General features: G+C 43.1%; 1 protein-coding gene across 1 annotated transcript in view; it reads left to right on the top strand.

Moving 5' to 3' along the window:
• Positions 1 to 294: 294 nt before the first annotated feature.
• Positions 295 to 19,566, top strand: part of LOC110490582 (proline-rich transmembrane protein 4) — a 40,935-nt gene continuing 21,663 nt past the window's right edge. Inside the window, exons 1-2 of the mRNA XM_021564015.3 lie at positions 295 to 615; positions 11,695 to 12,948. Of these exons, the coding sequence (XP_021419690.3) occupies positions 11,799 to 12,948 (1,150 nt within the window). The 5' untranslated portion in view covers positions 295 to 615; positions 11,695 to 11,798. The remainder of the gene's footprint in view (positions 616 to 11,694; positions 12,949 to 19,566) is intronic.

Below are 19,566 nucleotides of genomic sequence, written 5' to 3'. Positions count from 1 at the left end.
CAAAACTTTTGGCCACGACTGTACACTGTCAAAGTGTGTGTGTGTGTGTGTGTGTGTGCTTGCTAATACATTTGTGTCTGTTGTGTACTTGTAAGTATACTTGTTGTGTACTTGTAAGTGTACTTGTAAGTGAGTGGGATTGAGTGTACTTGAGATTGAGTGTAGACATTCTTGCCCGTCTAACTATATAGTGGCTAGTGTCCACACTGTAGAGAGACTCTCCTAATGAACAATTTGCTCAGTGAGGTGTGGCCACAGGCATTGTCACAGAGCTTCACACTGGACTACTTATGCAGGGGGTTAGGGGCAGAAAGAGAGACGGGAGGGAGAGAAAGAGGGAGGGAGAAGAGAGGGAGGGAGGGAGAAGAGAGGCTGACAGAGAGGAGAGTGAACAAGAAGAGAGAGAATGATAGAGAGGGAGCCAACAAGAGTACGAGAGGGAGAGTGAGAGAGAATATAAGAGAGAGCGAGAATAGGAGGGAGGGAGAGAGTGAGAGAGTGAGTGCCTGGAACACAATTTCACACACATTCACACACACAGGGAGACGGATCTCTGCTGCAGCTCCCTGCTGGATTTAGTGGATTCACAACCTCTTCCCTTTCACTTGTGGTTGGGTGAGTGGCTCTCTTTTATTCTGAACACTTTCGATGTTGTGCGTGCGTGTGTGTGTAGTTTATGATCCTCATGTATAGAGAAAAAAGGTAAAGGAGCTGTTAGAGAATGACACACACACCGTCACCGAGACGACACACTCTTCCTCTACAGCCTTTATAGGTAGACTCTCACTCTTACAGAAAAACACACTTTCTACAAGCTCACATTTGAGGGTGTGGATTCAGCTGCTCAATCTCTCCAGATGACAAGACACACACTCTTCTATTACAGCCTTTATAGGTAGACACACACGCACACCTGTGTAGACAAGCAATCCCAGGCATACATTAACACACACACACACACGGCGGCAGCAGCTGAGGCTGTTTGACTAGCATCAGGAGGAGGGAAGGAATCATTCTGGGCTAAATCTGCAGCATAGCCATGGTCAGCAGTGTGTGTGTGTTTGCCTGTGTTAATGTATGCCTGGGATTGCTTGTCTACATAGGTGTGTGTGTGTGTGTACATTCTGATGAATTTATGAACATGTGTATGTATACTGTAGAAATTCATGGCGTTCATGTCATCATGTGAGTCAGTGGATACTATAGGCGTGTGTATTGGAGTCTATACAAACATCCTCCACCTCTATAGCATGACAGTGTGTGTGTGTGTGTGTGTGTGTGTGTGTGTGTGTGTGTGTGTGTGTGTGTGTGTGTGTGTGTGTGTGTGTGTGTGTGTGTGTGTGTGTGTGTGTGTGTGTGTGTGTGTGTGTGTGTGTAGCACATATGTACCAGTAGGATCAGCGGTAGCAGCACTCTGGTAAAAGCAGCATAGCAGACCACTAAGACCCTCACTTCACAGGATTAGCAAGACGTCTTTTGATACGGTCGTCACCATGGCAAAGCTAGTCAGTGGAACGCTGGTGTCTGAGTGGGTGACGCTTGTCATAGGCAGGTTCGTCACATTCATTGACTCAAAGGCTAAAACTAACGTTGGTGTGATGTTCTAATAACTAGGTATTCACAGGCAGGTAGGCTTATTGTTCACTCTGTCAGTAGTAAGGGCAGTGGGGAAATGGATACCAGAGAAAGGCTGGATGAACATAGGATCTATGATCAAGCAGGTTGAATGGTTGAATACGTCATGGGGGAACGGTATTCAGATTAGGTGAGATGTAATATAACTCTTTGGGGAGTATAAAACGGGTTCTGTTCTTACTTAGATACTAATGTTAATCGAGCAGATTTCAGTCATGATCCGAGATGAACCTAGTTACATTTGATAGACCACAGATGGCAAGATGTTTAGTTGTTCATTTAAGTGCGACTCCTGATCAGATTGAAGTACCACTGGATGTAATAGGAAATGGTTGGGTGTTGGCTCCTCTAGCTGCCATGACTGTGACTCCTCTGGACCTGGTCAGTCGTGATTCAGACCTGTTGGATCCTAGCCTGGTGGGTGGCTGCTGTTCTGACCAGTAGGTAAACCAGGACACAGGAATGGTCACAGTCAATAACCACTGGGGACTATTGACCGTGACTGGCCGGCAATGTCAAATCCATTCTCCGACATATTGCATCTGCAGGCTGGGGTCAACTCCATCTCAACACAATTCAACTGACCCTGGAGAGTAGGAGAGTTTACCATTATTTTCAATTCAGATTTTATCAGACTCATGGATTGGATTTGAAGTTGGAAGGAAATTACCTCAATATGGACTATGAAGCATTCAAGCTTCAATGACATACGTACAACACCAGGTGTTTTTCTAAAAGGACAGCCAAACATTGGCTAGCTTGGTTTCAGAGAGACAAGCAGTGATGTGGAAAATTAGATGGTTGTTGATCCTCACTCTGAGTCAACAACATCCGGGCTGCCAGACTTTAGTATGGACCCCCATGTTTTACATCAACAACATCCGGGCTGCCAGACTTTAGTATGGACCCCCATGTTTTACATCAACAACATCCGACCTGCCAGACTTTAGTATGGACCCCCATGTTTTACATCAACAACATCAGACCTGCCAGACTTTAGTATGGACCCCCATGTTTTACATCAACAACATCCGACCTGCCAGACTTTAGTATGGACCCCCATGTTTTACATCAACAACATCCGACCTGCCAGACTTTAGTATGGACCCCCATGTTTTACATCAACAACATCCGGGCTGCCAGACTTTAGTATGGACCCCCATGTTTTACATCAACAACATCAGACCTGTCAGACTTTAGTATGGACCCCCATGTTTTACATCAACAACATCCGACCTGCCAGACTTTAGTATGGACCCCCATGTTTTACGTCAACAACATCCGACCTGTCACACTTTAGTATGGACCCCCATGTTTTACATCAACAACATCAGACCTGCCAGACTTTAGTATGGACCCCCATGTTTTAATTCAACAACATCCGACCTGCCAGACTTTAGTATGGACCCCCATGTTTTACATCAACAACATCAGACCTGCCAGACTTTAGTATGGACCCCCATGTTTTACATCAACAACATCCGGGCTGACAGACTTTAGTATGGACCCCCATGTTTTACATCAACAACATCCGACCTGTCAGACTTTAGTATGGACCCCCATGTTTTACATCAACAACATCCGACCTGCCAGACTTTAGTATGGACCCCCATGTTTTACATCAACAACATCCGACCTGCCAGACTTTAGTATGGACCCCCATGTTTTACATCAACAACATCCGACCTGCCAGACTTTAGTATGGACCCCCTTGTTTTACATCAACAACATCAGACCTGTCAGACTTTAGTATGGACCCCCTTGTTTTACGTCAACAACATCCGACCTGCCAGACTTTAGTATGGATCCCCATGTTTTACATCAACAACATCCGACCTGCCAGACTTTAGTATGGACCCCCATGTTTTACATCAACATCATCCGGGCTGCCAGACTTTAGTATGGACCCCCATGTTTTACATCAACATCATCCGGGCTGCCAGACTTTAGTATGGACCCCCATGTTTTACATCAACAACATCCGACCTGCCAGACTTTAGTATGGACCCCCATGTTTTACATCAACAACATCCGACCTGCCAGACTTTAGTATGGACCCCCATGTTTTACATCAACAACATCCGACCTGCCAGACTTTAGTATGGACCCCCATGTTTTACATCAACAACATCCGACCTGCCAGACTTTAGTATGGACCCCCATGTTTTACATCAACAACATCCAACCTGCCAGACTTTAGTATGGACCCCCATGTTTTACATCAACAACATCAGACCTGTCAGACTTTAGTATGGACCCCCATGTTTTACATCAACAACATCCGACCTGCCAGACTTTAGTATGGACCCCCATGTTTTAATTCAACAACATCCGGGCTGCCAGACTTTAGTATGGACCCCCATGTTTTACATCAACAACATCCGACCTGCCAGACTTTAGTATGGACCCCCATGTTTTAATTCAACAACATCCGGGCTGCCAGACTTTAGTATGGACCCCCATGTTTTACATCAACAACATCCGACCTGCCAGACTTTAGTATGGACCCCCATGTTTTACGTCAACAACATCCGGGCTGCCAGACTTTAGTATGGACCCCCTTGTTTTACATCAACAATATCCGACCTGCCAGACTTTAGTATGGACCCCCATGTTTTACATCAACAACATCCGACCTGCCAGACTTTAGTATGGACCCCCATGTTTTACGTCAACAACATCCGACCTGCCAGACTTTAGTATGGACCCCCATGTTTTACATCAACAACATCCGACCTGCCAGACTTTAGTATGGACCCCCTTGTTTTACATCAACAACATCCGGGCTGCCAGACTTTAGTATGGACCCCCATGTTTTACATCAACAACATCCGACCTGCCAGACTTTAGTATGGACCCCCATGTTTTACATCAACAACATCCGACCTGCCAGACTTTAGTATGGACCCCCATGTTTTACATCAACAACATCCGACCTGCCAGACTTTAGTATGGACCCCCATGTTTTACATCAACAACATCCGACCTGTCAGACTTTAGTATGGACCCCCTTGTTTTACATCAACAACATCAGACCTGCCAGACTTTAGTATGGACCCCCATGTTTTACATCAACAACATCCGACCTGTCAGACTTTAGTATGGACCCCCATGTTTTACATCAACAACATCCGACCTGCCAGACTTTAGTATGGACCCCCATGTTTTACATCAACAACATCCGAACTGCCAGACTTTAGTATGGACCCCCATGTTTTACATCAACAACATCCGACCTGCCAGACTTTAGTATGGACCCCCATGTTTTACATCAACAACATCCGACCTGCCAGACTTTAGTATGGATCCCCTTGTTTTACATCAACAACATCCGGGCTGCCAGACTTTAGTATGGACCCCCATGTTTTAATTCAACAACATCCGGGCTGACAGACTTTAGTATGGACCCCCTTGTTTTACATCAACAACATCCGGGCTGCCAGACTTTAGTATGGACCCCCATGTTTTAATTCAACAACATCCGGGCTGACAGACTTTAGTATGGACCCCCTTGTTTTACGTCTAGATCATTATCTGAGTAATATTGTAAAACATGGTCCTGAAGAAGCCATTTCATACTTGGATACACTCATTGATGTAACTGATCAGGTCAAACTTGAAATGTTTTAATTAGAAATAGTCTAGCTTTTAGAATAATATATTTGATCATTAGGAAATACTTAAACAATAAATCAAGTGTACTAGTATGCACATATTAGACAGATACTGTACTGTGAAATACTGAGGAAAAATCTTAATATTCAGTCAAATGTAGGATTAAATGATGGATAATAATGTCTCATTATTTCTCAAAAATCGGCAGGAATGAAACCAGGAGTATTACCCATAGGAAAGCTTCCCCAGACACAGATCAAGCCTAGTCTGGGATCAAAAAGGATTCGCAATGGAGATTCTCCATGGAAAGCACTTTTTAGTCCAAGACCAGTCTTAATCTGTGTCTGGGAAACTGGCCCATAAAGTATACTTTCAGATAATAATGTTTCTACCTTCAAATGAAGTGTCGCCCACCTACATGACTGAATAAATCTGTACTCGCTAAAGATGACGTGGCCAGTTTGATTCAGTCTGTTTTATTGACATTCCTGTCCAGACCCAAGGCCAGTGAAGTGAGCTAGATAGGATGAAAAGACTGGGGTGTCAGGGCTTTGTTAATATAGCCCTCCTCACTCTCCAACTCGCTCGCTCACGCTGAATTATTTCTGAAGGCACTGTACAAACACACACACTTCAGCAAATCTGAGACGTGCACGAAAATCAGTCCATTGCCAAGGAGTGTGAAGCATCAATCCCTGTGCCTTCATGAGACTATGGTCAACCTGTTAAACATAAGTGGTATCGCCCAGAGTCAAGTCATCTCCATTTGCGAATGCTCCAGCAGAATCCATTTCAATCTCTCAGGGAGGACAAGAGTCCACACCTCTAATTCACTAGACACCCTTCAGCCTTCTTCCCTCCCTCTTTCTCTCTCTCCAGCCCTCTCTCCCTTTATCCTCTGTGCTCTCTTGCTAGCTCTACCTTTCCATAGCCTTTGCTCTCTCTCTCTCTCTCTCTCTCTCTCTCTCTCTCTCTCTCTCTCTCATAAACCTAACCAATATTCTTAATTTAAAATCACTTCATTAGTGTAAAATGTTAAAAGGCTGTTGAAGGACCGGTCTCCAATCAGATATCCATCTCTATCCTCTCAGTACCACAGCGGTCACACATCAGACCACTTAAGCCGTTGTCCTGGAGATGAATGTAAATGACAGAAAGGATAATGACAGAATAATGCTGATAATCCTATAGTGTGTTTGAGGATGTGATGGGATTGTTGGCATGGTGATGGGTGGTGGTTAAGAGAGTGGGTGAGAGTACACGCACATGTAAGGAAGGGCACGCCGCACACTCACACATACACACACTCTCACTCACGCACGCGCGCACGCGCACACACACACTGAGCAGCTCAACCGATCGCTGCAGCTGTACATAGTCTATCGGTAAATAGCCCACCCAATTTTACCTACCTCATCCCCATACTGTTTTTATTTATTTACTTTTCTGCTCTTTTGCACACCAATATCTCTACCTGTACATGACCATCTGATCATTTATCACTCCAGTGTTAATCTGCAAAATTGTAATTATTCGCCTACCTCCTCATGCCTTTTGCACACAATGCTTATAAACTCTTTTTTTTCTACTGTGTTATTGACTTGTTAATTGTTTACTCCATGTGTAACTCTGTGTTGTCTGTTCACACTGCTATGCTTTATCTTGGCCAGGTCGCAGTTGCAAATGAGAACTTGTTCTCAACTAGCCTACCTGGTTAAATGAAGGTGAAATAAAAAAATAAAACACACACACACAAAACACAAAAGGAGAGATTTAGCAATAAACTGAGTGAAGCATTAGAGAGAATAGAAAGGAGTTAGTGGACTGTCATGAAGTCAGAATGCAACATGTCTGTCTGTCTCTCTCTATATATATCTCCTCTCCTTCCACTATCTATATTTCACCCTCTCTCTCGCTCTCCATCTATATCCCCCTGTCGTGACATGACTTCCAACCCTCTCTCTCCTTCTCTCACTCTCTCTTTCTGCTCCATTGAGCACAGTGCAGTGGGACAGGACCTGTCTTTGTCAGGTGCAGTGGAACAAAACACCAGTGAAGAAAGAGAAGGCTTGTAAATGTTCCCACAGACACGTTTATCTTATTTTATTACTCTCTCTCATTCTCTCTTTCCACTTGTTCTGCTGCATGTCAGGAAAGACAGAGGGCTCCCTAACAGACTGCTCACAGAGGACTAAACGGAGGCAAACAACAATTCTAATCTTGATTTCCCATGTTTTAAGTCTTATGCAGTTGACAGTTGTGAGACATACACAATTTCCACATGGCAGGATGGTAGACATGTAGCTAAAATCATAGAATAACCTAATGATTATGTGTGAGAATAACTGAGAACTCCAACCCCATGTTATCTTAAATTGGGCTGTCTATCTTCCTATATACAATGCCTTGCGAAAGTATTCGGCCCCCTTGAACTTTGCGACCTTTTGCCACATTTCAGGCTTCAAACATAAAGATATAAAACTGTATTTTTTTGTGAAGAATCAACAACAAGTGGGACACAATCATGAAGTGGAACGACATTTATTGGATATTTCAAACTTTTTTAACAAATCAAAAACTGAAAAATTGGGCATGCAAAATTATTCAGCCCCTTTACTTTCAGTGCAGCAAACTCTCTCCAGAAGTTCAGTGAGGATCTCTGAATGATCCAATGTTGACCTAAATGACTAATGATGATAAATACAATCTACCTGTGTGTAATCATGTCTCCGTTAATAATGCACCTGCACTGTGATAGTCTCAGAGGTCCGTTAAAAGCGCAGAGAGCATCATGAAGAACAAGGAACACACCAGGCAGGTCCGAGATACTGTTGTGAAGAAGTTTAAAGCCGGATTTGGATACAAAAAGATTTCCCAAGCTTTAAACATCCCAAGGAGCACTGTGCAAGCGAATAATATTGAAATGGAAGGAGTATCAGACCACTGCAAATCTACCAAGACCTGGCCGTCCCTCTAAACTTTCAGCTCATACAAGGAGAAGACTGATCAGAGATGCAGCCAAGAGGCCCATGATGACTCTGGATGAACTGCAGAGATCTACAGCTGAGGTGAGAGACTCTGTCCATAGGACAACAATCAGTCGTATATTGCACAAATCTGGCCTTTATGGAAGAGTGGCAAGAAGAAAGCCATTTCTTAAAGATATCCATAAAAAGTGTTGTTTAAAGTTTGCCACAAGCCACCTGGGAGACACACCAAACATGTGGAAGAAGGTGCTCTGGTCAGATGAAACCAAAATTGAACTTTTTGGCAACAATGCAAAACGTTATGTTTGGCGTAAAAGCAACACAACTCATCACCCTGAACACACCATCCCCACTGTCAAACATGGTGGTGGCAGCATCATGGTTTGGGCCTGCTTTTCTTCAGCAGGGACAGGGAAGATGGTTAAAATTGATGGGAAGATGGATGGAGCCAAATACAGGACCATTCTGGAAGAAAACCTGATGGAGTCTGCAAAAGACCTGAGACTGGGACGGAGATTTGTCTTCCAACAAGACAATGATCCAAAACATAAAGCAACATCTACAATGGAATGTTTCAAAAATAAACATATCCAGGTGTTAGAATGGCCAAGTCAAAGTCCAGACCTGAATCCAATCGAGAATCTGTGGAAAGAACTGAAAACTGCTGTTCACAAATGCTCTCCATCCAACCTCACTGAGCTCGAGCTGTTTTGCAAGGAGGAATGGGAAAAAATTTCAGTCTCTCGATGTGCAAAACTGATAGAGACATACCCCAAGCGACTTACAGCTGTAATTGCAGCAAAAGGTGGCGCTACAAAGTATTAACTTAAGGGGGCTGAATAATTTTGCACGCCCAATTTTTCAGTTTTTGATTTGTTAAAAAAGTTTGAAATATCCAATAAATGTCGTTCCACTTCATGATTGTGTCCCACTTGTTGTTGATTCTTCACAAAAAAATACAGTTTTATATCTTTATGTTTGAAGCCTGAAATGTGGCAAAAGGTCGCAAAGTTCAAGGGGGCCGAATACTTTCGCAAGGCACTGTAAGCTTATTAGGGATGTACCATGTGGGTGAGGGGGGGGGGGGGGGGGGGTATATTTAACTCTGCTCTCTATGAAAGGCATAGACACTAATTAGTCAGGTAATCTTCTGACTGAAACAGGAAGCTGGCATGCCTGTGTAATTGATAGTGAGGGAAGTGAAATTTGAGAATGTTAGCCAAATTAAATGATGCATAATCCCCCTTGTGTAAATAATTGATCAATATGTGTCAAATTGAACAAAAACCCGATCAGGGCAGAGGCATAGTTTTTTCAAGCTTAATAGCTAATTGGAATGGTTTAGCGAATGGTTTAGCGAATGGTTTAGCGAATGGTTTAGCGAATGGTTTAGCGAATGGTTTAGCGTGGAACTAAAAAGGCAACGTGTTTCTTCTGAAGAACAGAATGTCACAACGAATATCTCAGTGTTCTACAAAGACGGCATTAAGTACCGTTTATTTGTCTTTCTGTAACACACCAAGAATGAACCAACTGGTTCGAAAGGTTTTAACGTCTTGGGGGCTTTGGTGTGTGTGTGTGTGTGTGTGTGTGTGTGATGACTATGATGTGAGTGGACGTGGGTGGGTCTCTAAGTACAACCATTCCTCAATGGAAATGTATTTCAAGCATGTACACTCAGAGTCCTGATAGAAGGCAGTAATGTGTGGGCAGTTGTATGTTTCTGAGTGTGCCCCTCAGCACCACTACTCATGCCTCAGTATCCAGCCAACTACCCCCAGGAAGGCTCAGAGAGGTAGTGAGGCCCACTAAGGTCAACACTACATGGGGCACAGAGACAGGGTCAAGTCACTGAATGTCCTGTAGAGAGATCAGGCCTAGGGTAGTGCTATTAAAAGGTGATTGATCGGTTTGTGTTATGAGCTACACTTGAGATAGAGAGATGTAGCATAGGACAGAGTAACAGAGAGAGAGAGAGATGTAGCATAGGACAGAGTAACAGAGAGAGAGAGAGATGTAGCATAGGACAGAGTAACAGAGAGAGAGAGAGATGTAGCATAGGACAGAGTAACAGAGAGAGAGAGAGATGTAGCATAGGACAGAGTAACAGAGAGAGAGATGTAGCATAGAACAGAGTAACAGAGAGAGAGATATAGCATAGGACAGAGTAACAGAGAGAGAGAGAGATGTAGCATAGGACAGAGTAACAGAGAGAGAGAGCGATGTAGCGTAGGACAGAGTAACAGAGAGAGATGTAGCGTAGGACAGAGTAACAGAGAGAGAGAGAGCGATGTAGCATAGGACAGAGTAACAGAGAGAGAGAGATGTAGCATAGGACAGAGTAACAGAGAGAGATGTAGCATAGGACAGAGGGACAGAGAGAGAGATGTAGCATAGGACAGAGGGACAGAGAGAGATGTAGCGTAGGACAGAGTAACAGAGAGAGAGATGTAGCGTAGGACAGAGTGACAGAGAGAGAGATGTATGGGGAAATAAATGGAAAGGTGTAAAGGAGTGAAGGAGATAGAGGGGGAGGTACTGAAAATGGGGTGAGAGATGAAAAAGCAGAGGAATATATTTGCAGGGAAAGAAGGAAAGAGCTTGATGAAGAGCAGGAGAGAGTAAATGGCTGATTGTCTTGAATACTGATGTTATTCTCTCACTACAGGAAAACACACTCTCACTTAAGCAGAGGGTTTCTCCCCGTTTTAAAGAACAAATCAAACGGGGAATGAAAGAGAGTTGGAGGGAGGTGGGTTCAAACACAACTAAAGCACACAGGTTGTTCTCAATGGAAAATTCCATCGGTGCTCCAATCTCTTCACTGAGGCAACTGGACAGAGACTTTGAACTACCCGTTCCTCCCATCCAAGAAAAGAGTTCCCCTTCCATTTCTATACAGAGGACGGACCCCCCCCCACGCACACACACACACACACATTATGTAAAAGTTAGCGCTAACTAAAGTGCTGAGAAAATACATGACATCTGGAAAGTCTCTTTTGTGATTGGTCAGAAGTATATTTCATGTTTAGTTGTCCCAAGACTCTTACCAAGTATACATATGAATGACACACAACTTCCTCACATAAATACTGACCTCAGAATCTGACACCACTAAGTATATGTGTCCAATAACACCGTCGTTCTTGTGGCGGTTTGTGGTGGACAACATTTTCCCGGCCTGCTAACTTCAGCAGTCCATTTTAATGGCTGCCCTGCTGTATTATGGGTTGTATAATATCATCAACATGTGATATTATATTCTCTGGAAAAACAGACAAAAAACAGGTCAAGCACGAAATGAAACGTCCCGTTTAAATAACCTCTCCAGTAAAAACAAGCCAGCAGACACATTTCAGCTCAACAACACATATCCATGTATCAAGTCAAACTAACTGTACTGTGATAAAGTGAAAGTATGTCACTCAATGTCCTGTGTGCATCTGTGTTTTAGGTCACTTCACAGGAGAGCGAGCCAACGTGCCCTAGGGGGCCCGGGGAATGGAGGACAGCATGTGACCGGTGCCTAACTAGCCGCTCCGCTTCACTGTCGGCAACATGCATCACCTTCATCGGATGATGGCTTTGTGCTTATGGTGCTCTCTCCTCGCCATTCTTCTCCACACCACGGTGTTTGCGGATGAAGAGGCGGATCTTACGAAGCCGACAGGACTGCCTGCCAGTAAGGGATGGTCTTATTGGCTAGGCTCGTACTTGCCAAAGCAGCCCAGCTTGTCCAGGTTCCCACCACTCCCGGCGGCGCCGTCGTTTCCTTCGCTCAACCCGTTTGGAGGCAAGTCACAGACTAAGAATGCAGGGCCCCAAAGGACCACACCATCAGAGGGACCAACAAAGGAACTGTCAAAGGGACCAATAGAGAGACCGACAGAGGGACCAAAAGAGGGACCAACAGAGAGACCAACAGAGGGACCAACAGAGGGACGAACGGAGCCTGAGAATTCACCGGAAAATTCAGGGTCTGTGGAGGAGGGTATTAATAAAAGCCCTCAGTCCTCCACCATCACCTCTTGGACTGAAGGTCACCCCAGCTCCACTGAGATAAGAACAGTAACAAATCCACAGACAGTCACTCCTAACAAGAACACACAACCAAACCAAGATATCTTAGATTCTATAACCGCTGTCTTAGATTCCATATCCTCTATTTCTCAGGGGGTTGATATATCCTCCGATAGTCTCACCAGCACAAACATACTGCCACAGACAATAACACACGAAACGGCAGAAACGGCCCAAACGCCAAAGCACAGTTGGAGTGTCACCACTAAGTCTTTCTCCAAGGAAACGAAGATCCAAGATGAACTTGTTCCCCAGAGTGACCCTCTCACAGCCTCTGTCCCCCTAACATCCCCACAAACCACAGTCTCCACAACCCTGGTCACAACTCCACCAAGGATCACCGTCAACCCAACACAGGTAGAGACCACACTGACCAGACAACCCCTTGACTCTGGCACCCCACCCACATCCCCACAAACCAGGGTCACCACAAGACGTCTGGCCTCGACCGTAAGCACCGACATTGGAACTAAAGAGGCCCCGGTCACCGAAACTCAGCCCAGTCAGAGTTCACCAGACATGGGTTTTTCCGAGGCCAAAGCAGGGCCTGTGGAGGAACGACTGGGAGCAAACACCACCACCAGGACAGACGATAGAACACTAAGGGTTAACTCACCAACACCCAGAGGTAAGTCTCCAACACATCAACAGACATATTGATTTAGTATTAGTGATGGGCAGGCTAAATGACAATCAATGGATGTGATCAATCATTCAAACCAAATGGGGGTGTTCAGTCTGTTCAAGAAAAAGGCTGAAGAAAGTGAATGATGGATGGCATCTCTGAAATGGCAGCCATGAGTCGCCACAAACCTCTCTCTAGCTAATATAGCCCAAGTCCCAGTTCAAATACTTACATCTCTTTTGCATCTTTATTATTCTCCTTCCTTGAGATAATCACTTGGTGAACGCAAAGTAGTGGAAACCACACTGTCCCCTATCATGTCCCTATCATACATGATCACTCCAAGGAAGGAAGATCGGAAGGAAGGAAAGACGCAATTCCACCTCTTTAGAACAGACCCTAAAAATGATGCAGTGGTTGTTTTATTTTTTATAAACAGATGATATTGGAACGCTCCACTGTGCCTGAACGGGTGGGGGAGGAGAGAGGGGTACTGTAGTGTAGGGGGGGTAGTTAGTATCACTTTCACATGACATTGAGGGAGTACCCGTAGCCCGGCGCCAACCCCCACCGCCACTGTAGCGACGCTGGCTCTGTCTGGAGTCTGTATTCATAATAAACCTCAGGAAGCCCCTCCCCCCGTATAGGCGCATCAATCATAGGAGGGTCAAAGGTCAGGTGATACAATGAGGAGACGATTATGGCCAACCAGAAGGCAGTGTCACAGGAGAATGGTACAGGGGCCTACTATTGCAAATATCTATGCACTGGAATGTATGCAATTATCATCATCATTACACATTTCTGTCACTTTCAGCACACCGTTACTAAAAGCCAACTACGTATGATAGAGAGCATAAGCATATCGTTGGTGCATAAACCCCGTAACGCCTTTTAATGTTGCCACTTGACATGCCGTCAGTCAGTCCCTACAGGATTCCCCGATCGCAAATGTTTTGGAAAAATCAACAGTTCTCTGCATATAATGCAAGGGCTTGCAAATTTGACCCAATCACTGCACTCCTTTCGCATTAAAACAGTCTAATCATCGCAATATTATAGCATAACACTGACCCATCGACGCAGTACAAAAAGAAGCACGCAATTTCATCCAATCACCACCCGTACATTTACTGCATAATATGGTTCAATCAACCGACACGTCAACAAACATTTTCCCTCCTCAGCTCTGTTTCACAATAAATTAGACAGAATCAGTGCAGAATGTCAGAGTTGCTGCAGCTAAATCAAGCACCTTAGCCTGCAAATATCAGCAACAATCCTGAGGGACTGATTATCTTTGATGAATATACGGATGAGCGATAGTGAGAAGAATAGTTTATTTGGTTGTGTTTACTGCAACACAGCAGACTGTGTTGTGTCTGGGCATGAGCACAACTTTGGAGGAGAATCCCATTGGCAGCATTCGTTTTGTTCGTTATGTCTAGGGATAGCTGTGGTAGTACGCAGTGTTTTAGGATATTTTTGGTCATGTGCAATATTTGGATCTGTTAAGTATTTGTATGTGTTCTGATTTTGAATCAATACACTGATGCATTGTTTTGTTATATCTAGGTGTCCTCTGTGTGAAATATAGTGTGTTGTGTGTTGTGTTGTATTATGACTGTGTTGTGTTGTATTATGACTGTGTTGTGTTGTATTATGACTGTGTTGTGTCCAGGGCTGCTGTTTAATTACTATTATGACTGTGTTGTGTTGTATTATGACTGTGTTGTGTTGTATTATGACTGTGTTGTGTTGTATTATGACTGTGTTGTGTCCAGGGCTGCTGTTTAATTACTATTATGACTGTGTTGTGTTGTATTATGACTGTGTTGTGTCCAGGGCTGCTGTTTGGTTACTATTATGACTGTGTTGTGTTGTATTATGACTGTGTTGTGTCCAGGGCTGCTGTTTAGTTACTATTATGACTGTGTTGTGTTGTATTATGACTGTGTTGTCTCCAGGGCTGCTGTTTAGTTACTATTATGACTGTGTTGTCTCCAGGGCTGCTGTTTAGTTACTATTATGACTGTGTTGTGTTGTATTATGACTGTGTTGTCTCCAGGGCTGCTGTTTAGTTACTATTATGACTGTGTTGTGTTGTATTATGACTGTGTTGTCTCCAGGGCTGCTGTTTAGTTACTATTATGACTGTGTTGTGTTGTATTATGACTGTGTTGTGTTGTATTATGACTGTGTTGTGTTGTATTATGACTGTGTTGTGTTGTATTATGACTGTGTTGTCTCCAGGGCTGCTGTTTAGTTACTATTATGACTGTGTTGTGTTGTATTATGACTGTGTTGTGTCCAGGGCTGCTGTTTAATTACTATTATGACTGTGTTGTGTTGTATTATGACTGTGTTGTGTTGTATTATGACTGTGTTGTGTCCAGGGCTGCTGTTTAATTACTATTATGACTGTGTTGTGTTGTATTATGACTGTGTTGTGTCCAGGGCTGCTGTTTAATTACTATTATGACTGTGTTGTGTTGTATTATGACTGTGTTGTGTTGTATTATGACTGTGTTGTGTTGTATTATGACTGTGTTGTGTCCAGGGCTGCTGTTTAGTTACTATTATGACTGTGTTGTGTTGTATTATGACTGTGTTGTGTCCAGGGCTGCTGTTTAGTTACTATTATGACTGTGTTGTGTTGTATTATGACTGTGTTGTGTTGTATTATGACTGTGTTGTGTCCAGGGCTGCTGTTTAATTACTATTATGACTGTGTTGTGTTGTATTATGACTGTGTTGTGTTGTATTATGACTGTGTTGTGTTGTATTATGACTGTGTTGTGTTGTATTATGACTGTGTTGTGTCCAGGGCTGCTGTTTAGTTACTATTATGACTGTGTTGTGTTGTATTATGACTGTGTTGTGTCCAGGGCTGCTGTTTAGTTACTATTATGACTGTGTTGTGTTGTATTATGACTGTGTTGTCTCCAGGGCTGCTGTTTAATTACTATTATGACTGTGTTGTGTTGTATTATGACTGTGTTGTGTCCAGGGCTGCTGTTTAGTTACTATTATGACTGTGTTGTGTTGTATTATGACTGTGTTGTGTCCAGGGCTGCTGTTTAGTTACTATTATGACTGTGTTGTGTTGTATTATGACTGTGTTGTGTCCAGGGCTGCTGTTTAGTTACTATTATGACTGTGTTGTGTTGTATTATGACTGTGTTGTGTTGTATTATGACTGTGTTGTCTTCAGGGCTGCTGTTTAATTACTATTATGACTGTGTTGTATTATGACTGTGTTGTGTCCAGGGCTGCTGTTTAGTTACTATTATGACTGTGTTGTGTTGTATTATGACTGTGTTGTGTCCAGGGCTGCTGTTTAGTTACTATTATGACTGTGTTGTGTTGTATTATGACTGTGTTGTGTCCAGGGCTGCTGTTTAGTTACTATTATGACTGTGTTGTGTTGTATTATGACTGTGTTGTGTCCAGGGCTGCTGTTTAGTTACTATTATGACTGTGTTGTGTTGTATTATGACTGTGTTGTGTTGTATTATGACTGTGTTGTGTTGTATTATGACTGTGTTGTGTCCAGGGCTGCTGTTTAGTTACTATTATGACTGTGTTGTGTTGTATTATGACTGTGTTGTGTTGTATTATGACTGTGTTGTCTCCAGGGCTGCTGTTTAGTTACTATTATGACTGTGTTGTGTTGTATTATGACTGTGTTGTGTCCAGGGCTGCTGTTTAATTACTATTATGACTGTGTTGTGTTGTATTATGACTGTGTTGTCTCCAGGGCTGCTGTTTAGTTACTATTATGACTGTGTTGTGTTGTATTATGACTGTGTTGTGTCCAGGGCTGCTGTTTAGTTACTATTATGACTGTGTTGTGTTGTATTATGACTGTGTTGTGTCCAGGGCTGCTGTTTAGTTACTATTATGACTGTGTTGTGTTGTATTATGACTGTGTTGTGTCCAGGGCTGCTGTTTAGTTACTATTATGACTGTGTTGTGTTGTATTATGACTGTGTTGTGTTGTATTATGACTGTGTTGTGTTGTATTATGACTGTGTTGTCTCCAGGGCTGCTGTTTAGTTACTATTATGACTGTGTTGTGTTGTATTATGACTGTGTTGTGTCCAGGGCTGCTGTTTAATTACTATTATGACTGTGTTGTGTTCTATTATGACTGTGTTGTGTCCAGGGCTGCTGTTTAATTACTATTATGACTGTGTTGTCTCCAGGGCTGCTGTTTAGTTACTATTATGACTGTGTTGTGTTGTATTATGACTGTGTTGTGTCCAGGGCTGCTGTTTAATTACTATTATGACTGTGTTGTGTTGTATTATGACTGTGTTGTGTTTTATTATGACTGTGTTGTGTCCAGGGCTGCTGTTTAGTTACTATTATGACTGTGTTGTGTTGTATTATGACTGTGTTGTCTCCAGGGCTGCTGTTTAGTTACTATTATGACTGTGTTGTCTCCAGGGCTGCTGTTTAGTTACTATTATGACTGTGTTGTGTTGTATTATGACTGTGTTGTGTTGTATTATGACTGTGTTGTCTCCAGGGCTGCTGTTTAGTTACTATTATGACTGTGTTGTGTTGTATTATGACTGTGTTGTGTTGTATTATGACTGTGTTGTGTTGTATTATGACTGTGTTGTCTCCAGGGCTGCTGTTTAGTTACTATTATGACTGTGTTGTGTTGTATTATGACTGTGTTGTCTCCAGGGCTGCTGTTTAGTTACTATTATGACTGTGTCGTGTTGTATTATGACTGTGTTGTGTTGTATTATGACTGTGTTGTGTCCAGGGCTGCTGTTTAGTTACTATTATGACTGTGTTGTCTCCAGGGCTGCTGTTTAGTTACTATTATGACTGTGTTGTGTTGTATTATGACTGTGTTGTGTCCAGGGCTGCTGTTTAGTTACTATTATGACTGTGTTGTGTTGTATTATGACTGTGTTGTGTCCAGGGCTGCTGTTTAGTTACTATTATGACTGTGTTGTGTTGTATTATGACTGTGTTGTGTCCAGGGCTGCTGTTTAGTTACTATTATGACTGTGTTGTGTTGTATTATGACTGTGTTGTGTTGTATTATGACTGTGTTGTGTTGTATTATGACTGTGTTGTCTCCAGGGCTGCTGTTTAGTTACTATTATGACTGTGTTGTGTTGTATTATGACTGTGTTGTGTCCAGGGCTGCTGTTTAATTACTATTATGACTGTGTTGTGTTCTATTATGACTGTGTTGTGTCCAGGGCTGCTGTTTAATTACTATTATGACTGTGTTGTCTCCAGGGCTGCTGTTTAGTTACTATTATGACTGTGTTGTGTTGTATTATGACTGTGTTGTGTCCAGGGCTGCTGTTTAATTACTATTATGACTGTGTTGTGTTGTATTATGACTGTGTTGTGTTTTATTATGACTGTGTTGTGTCCAGGGCTGCTGTTTAGTTACTATTATGACTGTGTTGTGTTGTATTATGACTGTGTTGTCTCCAGGGCTGCTGTTTAGTTACTATTATGACTGTGTTGTCTCCAGGGCTGCTGTTTAGTTACTATTATGACTGTGTTGTGTTGTATTATGACTGTGTTGTGTTGTATTATGACTGTGTTGTCTCCAGGGCTGCTGTTTAGTTACTATTATGACTGTGTTGTGTTGTATTATGACTGTGTTGTGTTGTATTATGACTGTGTTGTGTTGTATTATGACTGTGTTGTCTCCAGGGCTGCTGTTTAGTTACTATTATGACTGTGTTGTGTTGTATTATGACTGTGTTGTCTCCAGGGCTGCTGTTTAGTTACTATTATGACTGTGTCGTGTTGTATTATGACTGTGTTGTGTCCAGGGCTGCTGTTTAATTACTATTATGACTGTGTTGTGTTGTATTATGACTGTGTTGTGTTGTATTATGACTGTGTTGTGTCCAGGGCTGCTGTTTAGTTACTATTATGACTGTGTTGTCTCCAGGGCTGCTGTTTAGTTACTATTATGACTGTGTTGTCTCCAGGGCTGCTGTTTAGTTACTATTATGACTGTGTTGTCTCCAGGGCTGCTGTTTAGTTACTATTATGACTGTGTTGTGTTGTATTATGACTGTGTTGTGCTCAAACCCGGTTTCTGCACGGTGTGACAGACAGTATGCAGATAAAGTCAACCGGTTGGATGGAAAGTACAGAAAGGTTCTTCGGCTGTCCCCATAGGAGAAACCATTTTTGGTTTCAGGTAGAATCCTCTGTGGAAAGGGTTCTAAATAGAACCCAAAAGGGTTCTACCTGGATCCAAAAAGGGTTCCTCAAAGGGTTATCCTATTGGGACAGCCGAAGAAGGTTTTAAATAGCACCTTTTTTGTTCTAAGAGTGTAGGAGGGAATACTCTGTGGTCTGTATCAGTATTCCAACAGCAAACCCCAATCCTATGGGACCATCCGCTCCTTTCCCCTCCACATCCCCTGTTCATGGATGCTGAACATGCGCCTCGTCATTTAGGCTCCCCCTCTCCCTGTCTACCCTCCCTCCCTCCAGCCAGCCATCCACCCTCCTATCCTCCTCCTGTAAGGGTGGTTGTGGAGGGCTAAAATGTCTCTGTAAGGATGATGCTGGTGATTATCAAAGCAGGGATGAAAACTGGGGAGGGAGAGAACTCTGCTA

The sequence above is a fragment of the Oncorhynchus mykiss genome, chromosome 15 (genome assembly GCF_057628025.1).
Source record: "Oncorhynchus mykiss isolate SJ-2025 chromosome 15, ASM5762802v1, whole genome shotgun sequence".
NCBI lineage: Eukaryota > Metazoa > Chordata > Actinopteri > Salmoniformes > Salmonidae > Oncorhynchus > Oncorhynchus mykiss.
The sequence above is the reverse complement of the archived record's forward strand: the minus strand, read 5'-3'. Positions and strand labels throughout refer to the sequence as shown.